The 23,806-nt window shown below is 44.5% G+C and overlaps 1 protein-coding gene and 1 pseudogene across 1 annotated transcript in view; both read right to left on the bottom strand.

Annotated features, from left to right (window-relative positions):
- LOC147015876 (uncharacterized) overlaps positions 1-781 on the bottom strand; it is a 37,524-nt pseudogene extending 36,743 nt beyond the window's left edge.
- Positions 782-853: 72 nt separating this feature from the next.
- The window catches only part of LOC147015875 (uncharacterized), a 55,697-nt gene continuing 32,744 nt past the window's right edge, over positions 854-23,806 (bottom strand). Inside the window, exons 3-8 of the mRNA XM_085849133.1 lie at positions 18,716-18,805; positions 11,188-11,348; positions 4,680-4,917; positions 3,231-4,589; positions 1,964-2,132; positions 854-1,038 (exon numbers count right to left, since the gene is read on the bottom strand). Coding sequence (XP_085705259.1) covers positions 854-1,038; positions 1,964-2,132; positions 3,231-4,589; positions 4,680-4,917; positions 11,188-11,348; positions 18,716-18,805 — 2,202 coding nt within the window. The remainder of the gene's footprint in view (positions 1,039-1,963; positions 2,133-3,230; positions 4,590-4,679; positions 4,918-11,187; positions 11,349-18,715; positions 18,806-23,806) is intronic.

The raw sequence follows: 23,806 nt of genomic DNA, 5'->3' as shown, positions 1-23,806 counted from the left end.
TTCATGCGCCACTGGAAAAAAACCAACAACTGGAGTGGTGAATTTCTTTGAGAAAGAAACAGCACTGAGTCTGAGCCAAGATCATGATGTCCCAAAGAGGAAACCACACTCGAAGAGGTTGATACATTCCACAAGCTTTTGACCAACAACGAAAGATGAACAGATACGTTGGTGAGACTGAGTCCAATCACTGGGTCAGGGCAGTCCATCCTCACCGAGAATCAGATCTGGATACTATAATTTTATCCATCATGTGAAAGTTCTCAGTGAGATGGGTTCCCAGGATATTGACTGCTGATTTGGAGAGAGATTGATTTGATCTCCAGGGAATAGTTTGAGCAGTTTAAAGCAAACGAAGAGGACCTCATGAACAGCATTATGATTCAGGAAGAGTTACGGGTTCACTGCTTTGATCTTGAGACCAAATAGCAGAGCATGCAGTGTAAGCACACATTGTGACCAGGGCCGGATTAAGACGTTGTGGGGCCCTCAGGATTTTTAAATGTTCAAGGCCATATCCATTGCTCTATTTGTCTCTTCACATTCAGTTATGTTGAGATTGGCAAAGGTTTCATCCTAAAGCCACAGATGTGGGGTCCCTTCAAATGGTGCTTGAGACAATGACCTGACTGGCATGTGCCTTAATCCGGCCCCAATTGTGCGATGAACCCTTGGTGCTCGCTTTACCTCCCTGGACGTACAACAACATTGAAGTGTCATCTGGAAAGGTTGTGGCTACTTTTTGTGGGATTGCAGTGTCAAGGCTCTCATGACTCTCCATTTCATCAGGTGAGAAACATTATATTGAGGATTACTGTGCTGATGAACTGCCACAGTTGTAAGATGCCATGAACTACAGGCACCGGGGAAAGATGCTTGGAGGAGTGTTGATTCTCCAGAACAATGCATCACCATATGTAGTCTTGGTTGCAATGACTGCAGCAACCAAACTGTGGCTTTTAACTGCTTCTCCAGACATTATATTCTGTTGAACCAGTTCCTTTATGTTTCTTTCTGTTTCCCAAGTTAAAGGAAGACCTTTGTAGAAACAGTTTTTGTGAGAATGAGGAAATAATTTCAGAGGTTGAGAACATTCTGAAAAAGCAAGGTCAGGCTGTTTACAAATCTCCTTGATCAAGAGGAGACAGAGATGGACGAACTGCAATTATCTCAAGGGAGACAATGTTGAAAAATAAAAAAAAGAATTTTATTTTTTTGGTCAGGCTAGAAATTGAACACCCGTCGTTGAACTGGAATAACTGAAGGGTGGAGGTTTGGATGAGAGAGTAAAATGAGAAACCAAGGTTAAAGAAACGTGGAAAGATGCTCATGGAAAGGAACCTTTATTCAGGAAAAGTTATGAGAAGAGAAGTTTAAAATAATAACAACAATGAATGTTTTAAGGACAGGATTTGAATGAGATCTTGATTGAAGTTGTTTACATGGAATCTGCAGGTGGGTTTGGTAATCTGGTTGGGGTGAAGGATGTTGGGAAAAAACGAAGTGGATTTCTGATTGACGAAGTTCTTGAGTAGATGAGGTGGAGGAGACTATGGTCACAGTTCAGACTGGAGATGATTCAGCAGAATATTTGAAGTCAATCCAGATGATGGCAGTAGATAAATGGAGGGGAAGAAAAGTAAATACAATGTTGGAGTGTAAATGTGTTTGTGGAGTGACAGTCACACATGATGTACAGTCATAAAGTCATGCATGATGTACAGTAAGGGAGTCAAGCAGTGAACACTAAGTGTTAATATCTGCAGTTCCCTTCATGATTGGCATTGATTGTATGAACCAGGGAGAGACTTCACCTGCTTGAGGGATTCACTCAACTTATTAAATTCTCTACACATGGAATTATTTAGTTCTCATCATGATATTTTGAACAAGGAAGGGACAGATTGACAAACATGGACACAAAAAGGATCCAGGTGATGAAATCAGTCCATCGAGTGTTTACCGTACCTTAGTTCTGGAGATTGTTCATTTGAAAAAGCTTGAATCAGCCATCTGCATGAGCCTGGTGAATCGCTTTGCATTCCTGGAGAGCTTGCATGAAGGAGTGATGAGGGAATCACAGCCAAACATGGCATCTTCCTCTCCAGCGGCCATAAATATGACTTCTTCCTCTGCACACACATCAACAAAAGGAAGTCAAAACCACTCAACAGCATTGTCATCATCATCTCCATCATTGTCCTGCCTTCCATCACAACCCTGGAATGAATATCTATCTCTCTCTCCATCTCTGTGTTTCTCCCTTTCCCTCATTTTCTACATTTTAGTTCATGTTTTATTTCACTTACAAGGGAATTTCTGCAATTTGTTCCATCATTCCTGTGCTTCATACAGAGCCCACAAATCCCCACTTACTGTCCGAATTAAAATAACGAAACCTCATCTGATGACGTAGATGTGAACCATGATGGAGTGCTTCATGGAAGAGAGCTCAAGTCTTCCATCGCTGATTGAAAGTGGGTTTTAAAAAAATTTCGATTTTTCAAACAATTAATTTTAATGAACATCCAGGTGTTCACAATGACTACTGTGTGGAATCACTGACACTCATCCCAGACTTCCACCAATTGTAATATTTGTTTGGTGCTTGTCTGGCTTCAAGTGAAGCAAAATATTGATTTGTTTTCAACACTTCTGAAGCACAGACAAAATGGGACACGATGGAGGTGAAGAACACGTGATTTAGTCAAAGTTTGGAATAATCTGTATTGTAAGGTGAGATTCTTGGTAACTTACGTTCCATCCGGTAGGATGGTTTAACGTATGACGGTGGTGGAGGAGGGAACGGGCGTCTCTTCTGAGGGGTCTTTGGAAAAACAATAAAAATAAGAAAGATTAAATACATTGATATGTTCATCAGTTTGATAACTTGTTCAGGATGTGGCACAGAATGAAAATCACTGATAAAACAGGTAATCAGTAAAAAGGTGAATTAGTTGATCTAATTCAATCAAGGGGAGTTAAAATTCTTGTAAGTTATCCTGCATGGAGATGAGCTGCCAATGAGTTACCTTTCCCACCAAAATTATAATTACAATTATCCACACAATTAAGGATATTCTTCTTCATCAAAGTAAGTATTTACAGTAATGTCTAAAAAAGACAAAATGCCAAAATGTATTTCAACTTCATGTCTTCATCTTGGGGTGAGTTGTATTTGGATTCAGGATGTTCACCCCAACCTCCCCAAAGTACGAAAGAATGCTTACCTGTTGAAGGTCCTGAATGTGGCCGGGCCTCTCAACACCATGTTGCTTCTGCTGCTGTTGCAGCCCTTGATCAGAGTGAGGCCTCTGTTCCTGCTGGAACTCTTGAACAACATCCTGGGTTTGTTGTTGCTGATGTTGTGGCTTGCAATCACGAATAGGCTTCTGTTGTCGCTGCTGTTGTGGCTCGCTGTCATGGCGAGGCTTCTGTTGTTGCTGCTGTTGTGGCTCGCTGTCACGGCGAGGCTTCTGTTGTTGTTGTATCACACCAACACCATGGGGTTTCAGTTCAATTTCTGTACTTTTCTTTTCTGCCCGTCTTTGCTTCTTCATTTGTTTGTTGAATTTTTTTTCCTTTTCTTTGAGCAGCTGTTTCTCTTGCTGCTTCACCCGTTGTTTCTCATTCCAATTTTGAGACCACTCAATGACATTCTCATTCCGTTTTTGCTGTCGATGCAGTTTCCAGTCAGCAATCTTTTGCACATGTTCTGCCTCCTCGTTGGTCTCGTCAGATTTTTGACAAAGTTTTTTGAGTTCTTGATCCGTTACGGTCTCTTTTTTCTGTTCCACTAGTCTCTGTTTTTCCTGTTCAAGTCGTCTCTGTTCTTCCCCTCTTAATCTCTGGTTTTCCTGTTCAAGTCGTTCCTGTTCTTCCTGTCCTGGTGGTTTCTGCTTTTCCTGTTTTAGTCGTCTCTGTTCTTCCTGTTCTCGTCGTCTCTGCTGTTCCTGTTCCTGTCGTGTCTGTTGTTCCTGCTTTCGTTGTTTTTCCTCCTTCCCCTCACTTCGCCAAACCTCTTGTTCCCGAGTGTACACATCTTTTTCCCTCTTATAAATCTCCTGCTCCAGCTGATGTACCTCTTTCTCTCTCCGGAACAACTCTTCCTCTTTTCTTTTTTTTGTCTCTAAAAATCGCTCTTGCCGACCACGCTCCTCCTCTTCTCGTTGGTTCAACATTCTCTCCATTTTCTCAACATCCTTTTCTCGTTCTCTAATCTCTTCCTCTTGCCGGCATGTCTCAATCTCTCTATGTTTTATTTCCCCTTCTTTTAACATCTTCCTTTTTTCGAATTGAGCCCGTTTTTCCTGCTCCATTCCCTCGAGTTCAGAAATCCCTTTCTGTAATTTCTCCACCATGTACTCACTCTTGAGAACCTCTTTCTCTTTTCGTTCGATCTCAAGCCATGCACGTGTATGCTCCTGATACACTGATTCCCTCCATTGCACAAATTTTGTGAATTCTCTCCGATCTTCCTCCTCTATTTGCCTCCACTCTGCCGTCTTTCTTTTCTTTCGCTCTTCATTATGTTTTTTTATCTCCTCTTCTTCATTTTTTTTCCTCATTTCCTCTTCCTTGCTTTTCCTCTGCTGTTCTTTTTCTATTTCCTTCAGCTTTTCTTTCTCTTTCGTCCATTCCTCTACCTCATATTTTTGTTGCACAACTCTTTCCTGAACTGTTTGCTCTCCAAGCTGAACTAACAGTTCTCTTTCTTTCAGTTCTTCCTCTTTTTGGTGCAACTTTTCCCCCATCTCCTTTAGTTTTTCATTCTCTCTCTGCCACAACATCATCCTTTGATCCTCCTGTTCCTTTGCATGCTGCGTCTCCACTGTTTCTGTTTTTGGAACCTCCTCAAGCAACGGCTGCTCTTTTGTTCCTCTTCTGGTCTTTAAATGTTTCCGGCCACATCCAAAACTGCAAGAAACAGACACAATACTTATCAGTTTGAACTAAAATGAAGTACAGTCACTATGATATAATGTGAAGTGTGGTGTCTTTCCGTATGTTTGTCGAGCACATGATAGGACAAGAACATGGTCCGGCGGCCACTTCTCACACACTGCGTTTCAAAATCTCAGCATGCAGGCAAAGATGAACATTTAACCAGAAGAAATGCATGACACCAAACGAGATGTATTTTAAACATATACATACAACATGGAATCGTAGTTTGTTTAACAGTGCATGAAGATATGACCTGGGCTGATAAGATGGCTTCGACGTTAGCACACTCGCCTCTCAGCTTCCTGGCCTGGGTTAGAATCCCAACCCAGCTACAAACTGTCATCCCGGTGTTTCCTAGACTGGGTGAATATATAATCAATGTATGTGCCGTTCCTCCAATGGATGTTCAACTGGGTGTCCTGTCTAATGACATCAGTTGATGGACGTTAAAGATCTTCACGGTGTTCTTCACGAACGAAGTGTGGGAGAGCGAACAGGAGAGGGGGAGGAAGAGAGAGGGGAGGGGGAGAAAGAGGATGAGGGGGCAGGGGGAGAGGTTTCCTTCTGTATCCAACCTGTCCAACCATTCCTCCACAACTTTACTGTTGGTGTCCCAACCCCCCCCCCCACAACACCCCACCACCACACACACTCTCCACTTTCCCTTTTGTCTCGTTGTGTCGTGACCATTCAGCGTTCTCACTCTTCCATGAACCTTGACTTCTTCTTCCTCTTTCAGCTTGTTCCCGTTAGGGGTCGCCACAGCGGATCAACCGTCTACATTTCGCTCTATCCTCCACATCTTCCATTGACACTCCAACCACCCGAATGTCCGCCCTCACCGCATCCATGAACCTTTTCTTTGGCCTTCCTCTTCTCCTCCTGTCTGGCGGCTCCATCTTCAACATCCTTCTCCCGATATACTCCGTTTCCCTCCTGTGCACATGTCCAAACCATCTCAATCTCGCCTCTCTCACTTTGTCTCCAAACCATCCTACCTGCGCTGTCCCTCTAATATACTCATTACTTATCCTATCCATCCTCGTCACTCCCAACGAGAATCGCAGCATCTTTAACTCTGCCACCTCCAGCTCTGCTTCCTGTCTTTTTGTTAGCGCCACCGCCTCCAAACCATACAACATAGCTGGTCTCACTACCGTCTTGTATACTTTCCCCTTCACTCTTGCAGCTACCCTTCTGTCACAAATCACTCCTGTAACTCTTCTCCACCCACTCCATCCTGCCTGCACTCTCTTTTTCACTTCTCTCCCACACTCTCTGTTACTTTGGGCAGTTGATCCCAAGTATTTAAACCAATCCACCTTCCCCACCTCAACTCCTTGCAACAGCACCATACCACCACCCTCCCTCTCATTTACACACATGTACTCCGTCTTACTCCGACTGACTATCATTCCCCTTCTCTCCAGTGCGTACCTCCACCACTCGAGGCTCGCCTCAGCCTGCTCCCTTCTCTCCCTACAGATCATGATGTTCTCTGCGAACATCATAGTCCATGGAGACTCCAGTCTGATCTTGTCCGTCAACCTGTCCATCACCATTGCAAACAGGAAAGGGCTCAGAGTCGATCCTTGGTGCAATCCCACTTTTACCTTAAACCGGTCCGTCATTCCTACCGCACACCTCACACCTCACCGCTGTCACACTGTCCTCATACATATCCTGCACGATCCTCACATACTTCTCCACCACTCCCGACGTCCTCATACAATGCCACAACTCCTCTCTTGGCACCCTATCATAAGCTTTCTCTAAATCCACAAACACACAATGTAACTCCTTCTGGCCTTCCCTATACTTCTCTATCAACATTCTCAAAGCAAACATCGCATCAGTGGTGCTCTTTCCTGGCATAAACCCATATTGCTGCTCACAGATCATCACCTCTCCTCTCTACCGAGCTTCCACTACTCTTTCCCACAACTTCATGGTGTGGCTTAACAACTTTATCCCTCTGTAATTTCCACAGCTCTGCACATCACCCTTATTCTTGAAAATCGGAACCAGTACACTTAATCTCCACTCCTCCGGCATCCTCTCACTTTCCAAGACTTTATTAAACAATCTGGTAAACAACCCCACTGCCATCTCTCCGAAGCACTTCCATGCCTCCACTGGTATACCATCTGGGCCAACCGCCTTTCCACTTTTCATCTTCTTCATAGCAGTCCTCACTTCATCCTTACTGATCCACCCCACTTCCAGATTCACTATCTCCACCTCTTCCAACTCTCTCTCTCTCTCTCTCTCTCTCTCTCTCTCTCTCTCTCTCTCTCTCTCTCTCTCTCTCTCTCTCTCTCTCTCTCTCTCTCTCTCTCTCTCTCTCTCTCTCTCTCTCTCTCTCTCTCTCTCTCTCTCTCTCTCTCTCTCTCTCTCTCTCTCTCTCTCTCTCTCTCTCTCTCTCTCTCTCTCTCTCTCTCTCTCTCTCTCTCTCTCTCTCTCTCTCTCTCTCTCTCTCTCTCTCTCTCTCTCTCTCTCTCTCTCTCTCTCTCTCTCTCTCTCTCTCTCTCTCTCTCTCTCTCTCTCTCTCTCTCTCTCTCTCTCTCTCTCTCTCTCTCTCTCTCTCTCTCTCTCTCTCTCTCTCTCTCTCTCTCTCTCTCTCTCTCTCTCTCTCTCTCTCTCTCTCTCTCTCTCTCTCTCTCTCTCTCTCTCTCTCTCTCTCTCTCTCTCTCTCTCTCTCTCTCTCTCTCTCTCTCTCTCTCTCTCTCTCTCTCTCTCTCTCTCTCTCTCATTTTCTTCATTCATCAGCTCCTCAAAGTACTCCATCCACCTTCTCAACACACTCTCCTCGCTCGTCAGCACATTCCCATTTGCGTCCTTTATCACCCTAACCTGCAGCACATCCTTCCCAGCTCGGTCCCTCTGTCTTGCCAATCGGTATAAATCCTTTTCCCCTTCTTTTGTATCCAACTTCTCATACAGCTCGTCATATGCCTTTTCCTTGGCCTTTGCCACCTCTCTTTTTGCCTTTCGCCGCCACTCCTTGTACTCCTGCCTACTTTCTTCATCTCTCTGACTATCCCACTTCTTTTTCGCCAACCCCTTCTTCCTTATACTTTCCTGTACTTCCTCATTCCACCACCAAGTCTTCCATGAACCTTGACTCTGTGTCCAAAAAAACTGACAAAGCTTAGCAACCATTGTGCAGGCTTGATGGTCTGACTGGTGTCTTTCTGTGTTTAAGTTCCTTGGAAAGGAAGTCATTTATTTTATATTGTGGACCTTGGTGTCTGTATGTGCATTCCTCTGTCTCCTGTTTAAGGCGGTCGCTTCCCGCTCTGGATTTGAAAAGTTCAAATTCAGTTTTGAAATGATGGAAGAACAGGCATGAATAATGTTGACGTGAACACAATTAAGCTTTATAAAGTGCATAAAACAATAAGTATGTCGATCCAGCCGCTAACCCACGTGAGTATCTACTATATTCACGATTCAGGGTGGGAAATAAATAAATAACTTACACATTTTAAAACTTGTACAAAATTCTAAAAAATGGTAATGTTGATGTTCTTTTCATTTCAGATTATAAAGGACCCTGGCAAGATTTACTGAGATGGTGGAATGGACAAATATCGAGAGAACAAGTTTCCTGGAGCTCGACTTTAAGTGCGGTTCAATCATTCAGGCTCAGAGTTCAAAATAATTTACAATGTCAACAGATGTCCATTCACGAACACAATACCATCATTTGCCAAATTTCTTATGAAAGCACCAGTTCACAAACAACGCCTCCTCCAGGTCGACTCATAAGTGTTCGTACACCTGACAATATTGCATTTGTGTGTGAAGCTGTTGAGCATAGTCCTCGCCGTTTGACAAGAAAACAGTCACAGGCATCGGACATGAAGAGAACATCCCTGCAGACCATGCTGTACGATGATTTGTACAGGTTTCCCTGACAAAATTCAAATGAATCAAGAAGTTCGTGACGATGATAAACAAAGAAGGATGTAATTGTGTAACACATTTCTTCAGATGTTCGAGGAAGGTGGCAGATTTATTAAAAGACGAATCATGTCAGATGAAGCTGATTTTTTGCTTCCAGGTTATGTTGACAATCAGACCACTCGATTTGGTGTGGAACAAAATCCTGAGCACTTCCACGGTGAATGTGTCAGTGTGGTGTCGCATTTCTGGTGCTGGAGTTATTGGGCCATATTACTTATCCACTGCCAATGGAGCAACTGTTATCAACGGCCTACCAGACAAGATCAGGGAGTATTCAAGACTAATGGCAGCAAATTGAACAGGAAATATCCCGTATTACACTTGAAACCTCCAGGAAAGTGAGGCTAAACATCGTTGCTCATGTGCGTCAAGACACACATGAAAATGGTGGTCACAAAAAAGGTGTTATTTTTAAGATCAAGGTCTTGTAATAAGCTGAAGTGTTCTCCAGAAACGGATCTTTTGTGTGATGTCCATGAATATTCTCATTTTCTGTTAAATTGCTATTTCTACATGAAATATAAATGTATCAGTTATTTCTAGCCTACCCTGGACAATGGAGAAAGTGCATGTCCAGCGACAAACCCACGTGACTATATGTCTCTTAAATATGAACTGTTTGAATGTCAGTTGCACCGTGACCACATCTATTAATTAAGTACTACTGGAAGATACCTTTGAAACCTTTCGACCCTTTAGACTGCTAAGACCCCTTAGACCCCTCTATACCGATATTCATGTTTACCTTGTTGATTGACCAGGCGAGTTGCACCTTAAAACTACTTAACTAAGTGGTGAAGCTTAATTTTTAAGTGAAACCACTGATGACATACAGGTGAAACCTACTAAACTTTTTTTGGAACCTTTCAAACAAATAATTTGCTCCAGAAGTGATTTTGGGTTAATTTGGCAAAGGGGTTGAATACTTCTGCAACTAAGAACCATCTGATTAGCTCTGCCACCAAAGGTTTATGGAGGTTATGTTTTCACCCCTGTCTGTCTGTTTATTTGTTTGATTGTGAACAAAATATCTCAAAACGTTGTGGACGGATTCGGACGAAATTTGGTGGAAAGCTTGTGATACCGACAAAATAATGAGATTTTGGTGAAGATCCGAATCCGGATCTGGATACGATCATTTTTGAGTGATTCTTCACCATTGAGCGAGAGGGCTAAAATGATATATAGCACGATATATCAAAAAATTATTATATGCACAGATTCGGACAAAACTTCGTTGATGAGTTAAGTGTGTGACAAGAACAAGTCAATTAAATTTTAGTTCAGGTCAGAATTCAGATCCGGCCTCCCAGTGGGAGATAAAACGTAAACTGTTCAGCCTTGCGGAGGTTTGCGCTCCACAAAGTGCCCTTCTAGTTTTCTCTGTTAATCTGACTTATTCACATTTTATCGACGTGTTTTAGTTTTATCACTTTGGAAGAGTTTGGGAGGACTCTATATTTTAAGCTTGATTTAAAAGCATCATGAAATAAGCTCAGGTGGCATCAAAACGTGAAAACATGGGAGGGGTGAATACTTTTGCAGGTCACCGTATAATAGGAGCCATGCATGCATGTTCCAGACCCCTCAATATCTTTAGACCCCTTAAGATTCTTTCGACCCTCGATATCTGACACCCCAAAGACCCCTAAGACCTCAAGACCGCTTTATTCTCTTCAGACCCTTCAGACCCCCAAGAACCCAAATAACTTGAAGTGCCGCTAAAATCCTCAACATGCTTAACACCCCTCATCACCTTTAAGACCCCCCCCCCCAAAAAAAAACTTCATACCCCCCCCCTTTTCTTTCCTTTCCCTTCGACCTTTCATACACTAGAGACCCCAAGAACCTTGAGACCACACAAACCATTTTGACCTTCACATCCTTTATTTCCTTTTGGACCCGTGAGACCTTTTAGACCTCTTAAACCTTTCAGACATGTTAGACAGATGAGATCCTTGACCACTTTTTGTCCTTTCATCCTTTTATTTAGAACATTTCGTCCTTTTCAGACCATTTTTACATGCTTGAGAGATTGGACCCTTTCAACCCCTTTAGGCTTTGACCCTCATGACAATTGGACCATTCACTATGAAACGCAGACTTTACTTTTTCAGCAAGTAATGTTCAAACTCGACCCACCCAGAGGGTGGGTACTCTGCTCGTTATTTGTGAAAATTAAATGTAAATTCGTTTAAAATTCCTGAGCGATCTTGTCCCCTTGGATGAAGGAATTATAATATTGATGAAAATGTCACTTGTGTTCCTTACCAGTGAACGTGGGGCTTTTTATTGTGCCTCTTCTTAATATTGAAGCACGACCATGGTCGAAACGATATCACCACCACAAATAAGAAGATGGCAATGGAGACGAAGACCACATCACAAAATGTGGAGATCGGTGGTTCCTCCGCAGCCTCATTCTGGTAAATCTATGGACATGGAAAAGGGCAGGGACAGGAGAAAAGTTTATTACATTTCAAATTAAACTAAACAATATATTTACAATTATTTAACAGAATCCAAAACTTCATGACAAAGAACAAGATGTTGGTGAATTTTTTTTTCGAGTACAAACACAACGGGTCATGGAATGTATGAGAATTTATCATTTGTTAAAGATAAGGGGTTAGACCCAACTTTTCAAGGTACATTTCATCACCATCATCATCATCATCATCATCATCATCATCATCATCGTCATCATCCCGTTTTCAATCCTCTGCAGGATGAAGGTGTCATTGAACTCACACTGGGTACATTCGTTTTGTGACCATGTTTGACAAGAACAGTTTTGTAAAAGGGTTTGAAAGGAATTTGTGATTTGTTCAGAATGCTGGTGATAACTCGCCTACTCTTTGTGGGAAACACCGTGGGATCTTTAACGTCCACCAATGAGTAAAGTGTCCCCTGAAGATTCCTCCATCGACTAGACCATGAAGGAGCTTCTTGAAGGGAAAATTCCAACTTTGCTTGGTGAGGAAAGTTAACCCTAAACCGGCAGTTTCTAACCAAAGATAAACTCCATATTACTCATCACATCCTCATGGCAATGAGGGATCACGACCATTGAAAGGACAGAAAAGGAAGATTAAATATGGGATTTAAATGGTGCACCGACACACACTGGCCTCCTCCTTTTTCAAGGCTGCACCAGGAATCTTCGACTTCGACAAAAAAGTGCCATTGGACAAAACAGCCAACTTAATTTGGTCTCCGAAGGGATGGGAAGTTAAGCCGGCTGTCCCATTGTGACGCAATATTCTGGTTAGGGTGTTCAAGGATGACATATTTTATAGTCGGAACCGATTACAGTGGAATTAAACTCGGATAAGACAAAAGAAAATGTCCCAAACAGGGTCCCTGTAAAACCACAAATGTATCCGGTTTACCAACTTGAAAAAGTACCAACGTGTGACATTTTGTGTGTACCTTTCCCGAGGGTATCTTACAATCCCCACTTACGTGCCAGGGTGACCTGGAGGTTTCACTACCAAGGACCAGCAAGAACACGATGATAACCCACGTCATCTCTGGTGCCTGGTGCATGCCAAGCATCGAACTGGGGAACGACCAATTTAACGATTTCTTCCACATTGTTCGACTGTGACGTCATCGTGCACTGTGACCATGTTATCCACATTGCATCATTGTTACGGTACAGGTTCTAAAATTAAATATTACAATCTTCAGAGTTTATCTCTAAATACAGGAAAGTTCAAAATAGTTTCAATTTAACAATCAAGGAAATTACAAAACAATAAATAAAACTGAAATTTCACTTTACCATCACAATCACAACTACAACAACCACAACCACAACTACCATTACCACTCTCATCACCACCACCACCACCACCACCACCACTATCACTCTCAACACCACCTCTACCACAACCACTATCACAACTGCCATTGTTACTGTCAACCCAACTTCCTTCACCACCATCACACCGACCATTACCATCTCAACACCACTTCTTCCACCACTACTGCATCCACTCCCATCACAACTACCATTATCACCCTCAACACGACTTATATAACATGACAATCACTCTCCTCCAACCAGAGATCACTCCCTGTTGAAATGAATGAGAGACAGAGAGGCCTCCGGTTTGAATTAGGCTTTAATTTGCTTGATTGAAGCCATCTCTACACACACAAACAAAAAGGTTCATCAACAATCGACTACAGCGAAGTATAATAATAATTAACCAGCAAACACACAGAGCTAGGTACACTGTCAACTCTCACCGTTTAGGCCTCAGTGGACTACTCCAGTTAGGCCTAAGTCACATTTTGCTCTACGGCAGTGGTTCCCAACCTGTGGTACGCGAGGGTCTTCCAGGTGGTTCGTGAGCACTTTCGGGCTCAACCTTTAAAAAAAGTGATTTGGCCTGATACATCTGGGAACCCTGACACACACTCGGCGCGGGCAGTTATCCCGCTGCCTCCATACTGTGAATGTGTCGGTGTCTTAGCACTCGTCTGTGTTTCCCTTCACTTGTTATTATATTGTATCTTTGTTTATTTTTTTATTTCTATATTTCTTTATTTATTTCTTGACGAATTATCAAATTTTTTTCCCACAGGATTTGACAACATGCCGAAGCGAAAGTATGACCCAACATACATAAAGTATGGTTTCATAGCAATCGAACGTGGAGGAGAAGCTCTTCCGCAGTGTGTGGTCTGCATGAAGTCCATTTGCAATGAGGCCATGGAACCCAGCCTGCTCAGAAGTCATCTTGAGACAAACCACGCGGACAAGAAGGACCGAGATCAGAGCTACTTCCAGCGACTTGGCGAGAACGTGAAGCGGCAGCGCCTGGACAAGACTGGCCAGTTGTACCAGAAGGGGGCAGGGATTGTCAAAGCATCCTATGAAGTCGCTCTCCTGGTGGCCAAAAATATGAAGGCGCATAGTCTCTCGTCATGCCAGCGGTAAAGATCTTGGTCAGGCACGTGATTGGAGAGGAGGCGGTGGCGAAGTTGGACAGTGTGTCCCTCTCGAACAGCAGTGTACAGCACCGTATCGAGGAAATGTCAGGCGACATTGCTGACCAAGTGATTGCGGGAGTGAGAGCCTCAAAGTTCGGGTTTGCAATCCAACTCGATGAATTGACGGACGTCACCAACTGCTGTCAATTACTTGTCGACGTTCGCTTCGCACAGAATAATACTGCGAAGACTGAGCTGCTGCTGAGCCAGGAGCTATCCAGTACAACTCAAAGAAAGGATGTTTTCAACCTTTTGGATAATTTCTTCAAGCATAATGAACTGGATTGGGGGAAGTTGGTCGGATGCACGACAGATGGGGCTCCATCTATGCTCGGTCGAAAGTCAGGGTTTCAAGCCCATGTGAAAGCTGTGTCACCAAACGCCACCGGTGTCCATTGTTTCAATCACAGATTCGCCCTTAGCACTAAGGTACTCCCTCCGAATTTGTTATCATGCCTGAACCGATTAATCAAAATAGTTAATTTCGTCAAAACATCCGCCCTGAATACTCGGCTGTTCAAACTGCTCTGTGAAGATCTCAGCTCCGAGCACACCTGTCTCCTCTACCACACAGAGGTTCGCTGGCTCTCCCGGGGGAATACGACGAGGCGTCTCTTTGAACTGAGGGATCAACTCCTCGTATTCTTCACGGAGAAAGAACACGATTTTCAAAAATATCTGGGGGACGAGGACTTTATTCCAAGGTTGTCCTACCTGTCGGACATTTTTGGGGTCTTCAACCACTTAAACCTGTCGTTTCAAGGGCCCAACTGCACTGTCTCAGACGTCATCTCGAAGCTGGGAGCGTTTGTCTGGAAGTTGGACCTCTGGATCAAGAACGTGGAGAGCAAACGCTACAGAACGTTCGAACTCCTGACTACCCTTGAGAGCGAGCCCAATGATGAATTTTCCCAAGAAATTGTCCGTCACCTCTCACTGCTCAAGACCGAGTTGATGCTTTACTTCCCAGACATTACATGTTGTGCCTACATCACCAATCCTTTTTCCATTGAACCAGGCGATCTGCCTGTCGGGACCGGGGAACAAGAGGAGCTCATAGATATCCAGGCTGACGAGACAGCAAAGACGAAGCACAAGGAATGCTCTCCTATGAACTTCTGGGTGACCATGGCCTCCTCGTACCCGACACTAGCCCGTCACGCTTTTCCCCAGCTACTGATTTTCCCCTCTATGTGGGAGTGCGAGCAGGGGTTCTCAGCCATGATGACCATCAAGTCGAAGAGCTGGAACCGTCTTGCTGCGCCCGGGCATGATTTCTGATGTGCTGCGAGCAAAGTTATGCCCCACATCGACCAGCTGGTGGAGAAGAAACAGATGCATCCCTTACATTAAATTTTGTTCTTTGTTGACAGTTGGCTCATTTGTGTGTTCTACTTGTGAATACAGTCAAAGCTCGTTACTATGCCACCCGTCGGGACCGAGCAAAGGTGGTATAGTAGCGAGAGTGGCATAGTAACGAGATTTTGTAAAAACGGCCTTATTTTCTCAAGTTACCCATCTGTAGTTAATATTTAGACAAAATTTATTCCAGCAAGTAAAAGGCACGACTGTTGTCTTAGCTAAGCGAATGGAGAACATACACACACTAACAGAGTTCACACACTAACATATGGCATGGCGAGAAATTCACGACACACAAAGCTTTCAAGAATCGTCGGCTGGCGCATCTTCTTTCGGCGGATCTCGTGCATCTCGTTGTCTAGCCTATCGCACGCTTGCATCACACCGGGCTTCCCGCTTCTCTGCTGCATGAACTTCCGGACGGTGCTACAAGCGCGCTGGGCTTCCTCGAACGGAACGATTTCCTCCTCGACAGTTACCTCATCATCTTCGCTTTCCACCGGCTCCTCACTGCACAGAATCTCCTCCGCAATCTCCTCCAGCGTGAAATACCCGCCAGTCGCGAGGCGCTCGTCGGCTTCGAGAAAGTCAGACAGCTCGATCTCCTCGTTCTCGTGCATCTTTTCCTCGGCAGGCAGAGCTTCCCAGATGTCGGGCAACTCCGCATCCTGTGGCTCAGTTTGGATCTCCTCTTCGATGAACTTGGCCTTCGCGAAACAGTTCCTGATCGTCGACTTGCCAACCTGCTCCCAAGCACGCCGGGCGACGTGTAGAGCGTCGAGCAACGTGAACTTGAACTCCTTTCCCTCGTCTATGGCCTCAAGCCGGCGGCATAGCAGGAGCTTCTTGTAGTGGCGCTTGAGGTTCTCTATGATTCCCTGATCCATTGGTTGCGAATTGGCTGTCGTGTTGGGTGGGAAGAAGACCAGTTGGATGTTGTTCAGCTCGAGCTCGGGGGGGTGGCCAGAAAAGTTATCGAGACAGACCAGCACTCCGCATCCCTGCTGGCCGAGTCGTCCGTCCCAAGCACGCAACATCTCCTCGAAAAGCTCCGCCGTCATCCACGCCTTCGAGTTCGCCTTGTACTTGACCGGGATCTCTTTGTTCTTGAAGGCACGGGGTTTCTTGGAATTGCCAATCACCAGAAGAGGGAACTTCTCGCTGCCGCTCATGTTTGCCCCAACCAGAAGAGTGATCCTTTGCTTGCTTTTCTTTCCTCCAGTACACCGCTCTCCCCTGAAAGCCATGGTCTTGTTCGGAAGCAGCTGCCAGAAGAGTCCAGTCTCGTCCAGGTTGAAGACGTCGTCTGCGGAGAACTGCCCGAGTAAGGGCCGGAGAACCTGTTGTTGCCACTCAAGAAGGGATTGCGAATCCACCGCTCCAGCTTCCACCTGCACTGTCTTGAACGTGATGCCGTGGCGCTTCTTGAAATTGCCCAACCAACCATCGCTCGCCATGAAGTCTGGGATGTGCATCAGCTCGGCCAGTTTTATCGCCTTCTCCTTGATCAGATCGCCGCTGACAGGCACATTCGGTCCTCTTGATTGCTTCAGCCACATGAGCACTCCCTCATCAAGCTTCGGGTCGTGAGCCTGCATCAACTTCATGCGCTTCGATGGAAATCCAGCTTTGATTGCAGCCTCGATTGCATCCTTCTTGCTGAGAATGCCCTTCACGGTGGTTCTCTTTACTTCGACGCCCCATTTCTTGCTAATCTCCCTGGCCAACTTGGACTGATTCGGCTCCTTCTTCGCGGCATCGATGATCTCCTTCTTCTCCTTCAGCGTAAAGTCGGTTCGCTTGCGTTTCTGAGCTGACATTATGGGCTGAATTTGAAAAAAAATGACGTCACTGTTGTACGTGTGCCTTCCGTGTCTGTGTGTGTGCTCGCGCTTTTTTGTGTCTCGTCGTGCGTGTTGTGGCTGGCATCGGGGAGAAGAATCGTGTGTTTTGACACAGTCTGACTATGCGCGTACGTATTGAGTTGTGTTGTGCGCAGCTGGACTGTAGTTCGTCACTTCGCCTTTGGACGTGAGTGTGATAATCGAGCATTGCGCAATACAGACTTTTTCAAGACTCGTGCCTTTTAACAGTCACACAGTAGTGGCATGGTAGCGAGAGTAGGGGGTGGCATAGTAAATTTATTTTGTATTGAATTTTGTCGGGACCAAGCAAAAGTGGTATAATAGCGAGAGTGGCATAGAAGCGAGGTGGCATAGTAACGAGCTTTGACTGTATATTGATATCTTTTGGAATTGAGTTTTTCGGGAACCAGGTGGTAGGCGGCGACGGTATGGGACCTCCAAGTAGTACTCCATCAGAAAAAAGGTTGGGAACCACTGCTCTCCGGCGAGGATACGGCGGCCGTACGCCCTCTGATTTGACAGAAACGTCACAGAGTTTCTGCGGTGGCCTCAGGGTGGCCCTACGCCGTTTGGCTATCTTTTACAGGCCGTAGGGGTCGCCGTGGAATTATAGCGCGGAGTTATAACTTTTTTCATTTCTACCTTCGCCAAAGCAATTTGACAAGCCGAAACAAAAGAACTGGTAAAAAAAAAACAAAAAAAACCCACTCGTTACCGTCCGTCTGGCCGCACGTTTGCCTTAGGGCCCCCCTGCGGTCACCTTGCGTCTGCCTTGAAAATTATATGGCCGCCGCAGGAACCGTGCAACATGCGACAAGCGTAAGGTCACCGTGCGACATCAAATCAAACACCATACGGCACCCCCACTTTTTCGGTCTCCACAATTTATAAATATGCGGTGCGGCTCCCCGAAAAATAAAAACATATGTGACTGCTACATTGTGTGACCGTGGAAATACTGCGCCACCCTATAATTGCTAGTGGCCATAGATTTTGGAGACCCTACGGCCGCCGTGGCAAATGTGACTTAGGCCTTCATGACAAGAACCGAGGGACCATCCTTTCATCAGAGAAGTTTGTCAGTCATTGCTTCATAAAGCAAATCACACGTCACGTGGTGCGGCTTTGTCTTCTTTAATTTCACCACACCTGTCCTTCCATCTTTCCCAATCCCACGGTTAATTCCCAATTGATCCCCGGATTTCACTCCAATACAAGTTTATATTTCGGACCCCTCGGTATGAAAAGGTACAAATATCGAACAAACCATTTCACGTGGATCACCTCGCCGCCATTGTACCATTTAACTTACATCCCACGTGGTGATCAATGTGAATTGTTCCTCCCAACTTGCCGGCTCCATGATACAAGACGCCATTTGTATTTTTCCCTCCTCCGTCCGTACTCGGGGTGGAATCCCGTGCGGGCACGAACAACTTGATGGAGTTACAAACTCTCAATACACCACCCGTTCCCTTTTACATTGAACCACACAAACTACTAATAAACGAACTCCTTTCGTGTTGAGTTCCTTCCCGAGTCCGTCATCTCTTACAATCCCCACTTACCTGCTGCGGAGGTCGTGATGTCCCACCGACGACGACCAGCACGAAGAGCGCGATAAGAAGCAACATCTCTGCCGTCCGTCGATCCTCCAACTGACGTTTCAACAATACGTCTCTACCTTATGTATTGACTCTTGTTGGAATTATCATTGTGACGTCAAACAACCTCAGTGACGTCAGTGTGGTTGGTGTGTGACGAGAACAAATTGATCGGATCGGGATACAGAAAGGAGAATTTATTTCAATTTTTAATGATTCTTCACCATTCAGAGATGGGACCAAAACGATATATGGCACGATATCCCAAAAAGTTTTATGGATGGACTATGACCAGTGATGTCACGTGACGTTGAGAAACCGGATCGTGTAAAATGTCGGCTGTGACCTCATCGACAGGTTAACCGTCCCACACCTTTTAACATGACACCATTTGAGTCCCAAAATGAGTGGTAAATGAAATACACACATGTTACCATGGTAACCAAAACCATAAATAACACTCACACGGCACACTCACTGAATCTCACAATGAAGAATCAACTTCCAGGATGAGTTCATGTCAAACCAGCGATTTTACGCAAAACTTGATGTTCTAATAAATAATGTGGCATGGTTAACGTCATTGATTCACTTCCTGTTCTGTTTTCGGTTATTTTGACTGTTATCATGGAAATGTACAATGTGGTGGGGTGGATATGTGACATTTTTGGTGGAGTTGTGCACTTCTGGAAAGAAGCATGAAACGTTGCCCTGGGGGGGTTTTGGTATGCTGATTTCAAAAATTGTGGGAACCAGGATGTCACTCCAGCGGTTCTCGCCAAAAATTAAGAAATTCAAAATGGCCGCCGCAAAAACACATTTTTGCCCATAAAACGGTTCTAAGTAGCCCGATTGCCTTGATCTTGATGTCTATACCTATGTTTTTGAGGTCAAGGAACCCAATAAAACACATGAGAAGACTCATAACCTACATCTTCATGCTGAAAATTTTAAAATATCGTTGTTATAACACTAATTTTCATAGAAACGTATCATGGTGATTTGCACCTAACCTTAATTCCTTAAATAATTGTTTTCATGCCACTAGACCAGAAACCTGGTAAGGTTTGAATTTAGCACATTCTTGATGTTATTCATGCACCATTGTCATATAAATGCATAGCGAATCATGTAAATGTACATCTCTACACAATGATGTACATCTCTTCTCAAGGATGTATATATCATGCCAGGCTAGAGACAGTGATATGGATGCTTTCTTCAAGTATGAAAATCATGCCTGGCCTCCATCATTGGCAGCGAATCGCATCATGCACCAATCAAGCAAATCAGAGTTGATGGAATGTTTGGAATCATTTGTACCTCAAGCAGAATCTGTTCCAAAAGTGGATGTAAAAATTGTTGATGATGCTGTCCTTGTGCACATACTCGATCCGAAGAAGTCAAAGGCTTCTGTCAAAACTTTCAAGGACTACTCATAACTGGTGTTCCTTCCATATTTGGAACGCATGCTCCAGGATGTTGGTTGTTTGGATGTAGTCTGGGATGTATACAAGGAGGACAGCCTCAAGGCACAGACACAACAGAACCTTGGATCTGGAAACAATCTCAGAGTTGCCTACAACACAAACATGCCTATCAACTGGAAGAATTTCCTGCGTTGCGATTCAAAAAAAAGAGAGTCTGTTCAAACTCCAAGCCAGTGCAATACAGGAGTTTCAACCCCCCGAACGGAAGCTAGTCATCTCTACACATGTTGAGAAAGTTGTTTCATCACCCATATCCAATCTCGCGGACTTCTCCTGCACTCATGAGGAAGCAGACACACAGCTCCTGTTTCATGCTTTCAATTCATTCAATCACGTATTCACCAAGCTTATGATACATGCTACGGATACCGATGTGGTGGTTATTGCAATTGCTGTGGCAAGTGTCTTAAAGGAGTGTGAAATATGGGTGGCATTTGGTCATGGGTCTAAAGTACGGTATATCCCCTGTCACCTGATTTCAGCTGAATTAGGTGATGATGCATCTTGGGGTCTTCTGTTTATGCATGCAATATCAGGATGTGATACTGTTTCTGCCTTGTTTGGAATTGGAAAGAAAACAGCTTGGGCAGTATGGCAAAGTATGCCTCAGTTTACACCTACTTTCGTTGGTTTATCTCGTGCTCCAGCTCAGATATCCCAAGACGATATGGACCACATAGAAAGATATGTTGTTCTCTTGTATCAGCGAACATCTGCACTTTGCCATGTGAATGAAGCCAGGAAGCAGTTGTTTACTAACAACCGTAAGATGGAAAACATTCCTCCAACATTACGTGCCCTAGAACAACATGTGAAAAGGGCTGTTTATCAGGCAGGGCATATCTGGGGACAGTCACTTGTAGGAAAGCCCAATGTTCCATCACCAGATATATGGGGCTGGGAGAGAGTGAAAGATGATTCCCCATGGACTCCATGCTGGTCTACTCTGTCAGAGGCAGCCAAAGGTTGTCAAGAACTGTTGAAATGCAGATGCAAAAAGGAATGCACTAAAAGATGCACTTGTGTCAAAGCAAATCTGCCATGTACACAGTTGTGCTTCTGCTCAGGACAGTGTAACAGAGAGTAAGAAGTAAATCTTGGCCATGTTAACACAACAAACACTACAGTGACATAGTGACTGATATGTTAGAGTAATTGGACAACATTTTAAATGGACACATATGCTGCACCCTTAGCACATGGTTTTCCTAGTTTTTCCATCATATAGTTCCTGCAATATTGAGAAATACATATTCTGAAGGAAACATGTGTTGTACCTGATCATTCCGTGGCTAAATAGTACAGAGTTAAGCCTGGCTACTGGAGCAATAGTAAACCCTTGGTGGTAATTCTTGGAACTTGTTCATGTCATTTTGTTGTGTAGCATAGGTGTCCCTTTAACAAAACGAATGACACAAAATGGATCCCTTAAACTCATAAAAATTGTATTGGTGTCAAGATAGCAATCGGTGCACTCACTTTTGATGTTGACTGTTGTAGGAAATTGGGCTATGGGCGTTTAAAAAAAATTTTTTACAATAAAGATATATGTTAAGAGTCTTCACAAGTGTTTTATTGGATTCCTTGACCTCAAAAACATAGGTATAGACATCAAGATCAAGGCAATCGGGCAACTTAGAGCCATTTAATGGGAAACAATGTGTTTTGCGGCGGCCATTTTGAATTTCTTAATTTTTGGCGGAAACCGCTGGAATGACAACGTGGTTCCCGCAATTTTTGAAATCGGCACACCCAAAAACCCCCTGGGGCAAAGTTTCATGCTTCTTTCCAGAAGTGCACACTGATTTCACATATCCGCCCCACTAATGTAAATATACAATGCATTGACACGTGACATCCTGTGACGTGAGTGTGGGAGGAGTCTAGCAGGTTTGGCAGAAGGACGGAAGTGGATGGAGTCGTGAGATGTCGGGGATATCCTTCTCCCCAAGTTATGACCGGTTTTTATTTGGTGGACAGGTTGGGTGTGTGAACAGGACGAACTGATTAGATTTTGGTGAAGATCCGGATCTGGATGAAACTCGGTGGACAGGTTGGGTGTGTGACCAGGATGAACTGATTCGATTTTGGTGAAGATCCAGATCTGGATGAAACTCGGTGAACAGGTTGGGTGTGTGACCAGGACGAACTGATTCGATTTTGGTGAAGATCCGGATCTGGATGAAACTCGGTGGACAGGTTGGGTGTGTGACCAGGACGAACTGATTCGATTTTGGTGAAGATCCAGATCTGGATGAAACTCGGTGAACAGGTTGGGTGTGTGACCAGGATGAACTGATTCGATTTTGGTGAAGACCCGGATCTGGATGAAACTCGGTGGACAGGTTGGGTGTGTGACCAGGATGAACTGATTCGATTTTGGTGAAGATCCGGATCTGGATGAAACTCAGTGGACAGATTGGGTGTGTGACCAGGACGAACTGATTCGATTTTGGTGAAGATCCGGATCTGGATGAAACTCGGTGAACAGGTTGGGTGTGTGACCAGGATGAACTGATTCGATTTTGGTGAAGACCCGGATCTGGATGAAACTCGGTGGACAGGTTGGGTGTGTGACCAGGATGAACTGATTCGATTTTGGTGAAGATCCGGATCTGGATGAAACTCAGTGGACAGATTGGGTGTGTGACCAGGACGAACTGATTCGATTTTGGTGAAGATCCGGATCTGGATGAAACTCGGTGAACAGGTTGGGTGTGTGACCAGGATGAACTGATTCGATTTTGGTGAAGACCCGGATCTGGATGAAACTCGGTGGACAGGTTGGGTGTGTGACCAGGATGAACTGATTCGATTTTGGTGAAGATCCGGATCTGGATGAAACTCAGTGGACAGATTGGGTGTGTGACCAGGACGAACTGATTCGATTTTGGTGAAGATCCGAATCTGGATCTGGCACGACAATTATTTAATTCTGAAAGTGATTCTTCTCCATTGAGAGATTGGACCAAAAACGATTGTTGTGCATTTGATAACATTGTTGATTGTTTTCGTGCCTCCCTGGGTGGATGGCTTCAAAGTGTTCTTTGTCAAGCCCTTCTCTTGGCTCATGTAAATCACATGACGTGCAGGTGATGGAGCAGATTCGCCATTTTGTGATGAAGCAATGGTTGTGTGGGGTTTCCTTGTGCCATCTGCTGGTCTTAATGTGTGTCTTGGAATGCTTTGTCTGAAAGTAAAAGTTTAATATTCTTCATGATTGTTACAGATACACGATTGTTGTTGCATGTTCCTGTATTTGAGATGTTATTTTAGTGATTTGAGTGAATGTTTTATCTGTGCCTGTGTAATATAAACATCACAGATTGCCGTGTGACGTGTGCTTCAGATTGCCAGGTGGATTTATTTAATTTATCAGGCATGTATTCCGCTCTGTATTATGTTCTACATGTTTCTGCTTTGTCTTTGCAGTTCCACATTTGTCCCGCTAAACGTTCGAGTTCGACGTGCATCCAGTCTCGGACAATCATTTGGGACAGTGTTTAGCTCTCTGTCTGGCTATGCAGTCACACACAGGGAGGACAGAATGACTATTGCATGATGT

Source organism: Eptatretus burgeri, chromosome 12, assembly GCF_056783735.1.
Source record: "Eptatretus burgeri isolate ZD-2024b chromosome 12, Ebu_testis_v1, whole genome shotgun sequence".
Taxonomy (NCBI): domain Eukaryota; kingdom Metazoa; phylum Chordata; class Myxini; order Myxiniformes; family Myxinidae; genus Eptatretus; species Eptatretus burgeri.
The sequence above is the reverse complement of the archived record's forward strand: the minus strand, read 5'-3'. Positions and strand labels throughout refer to the sequence as shown.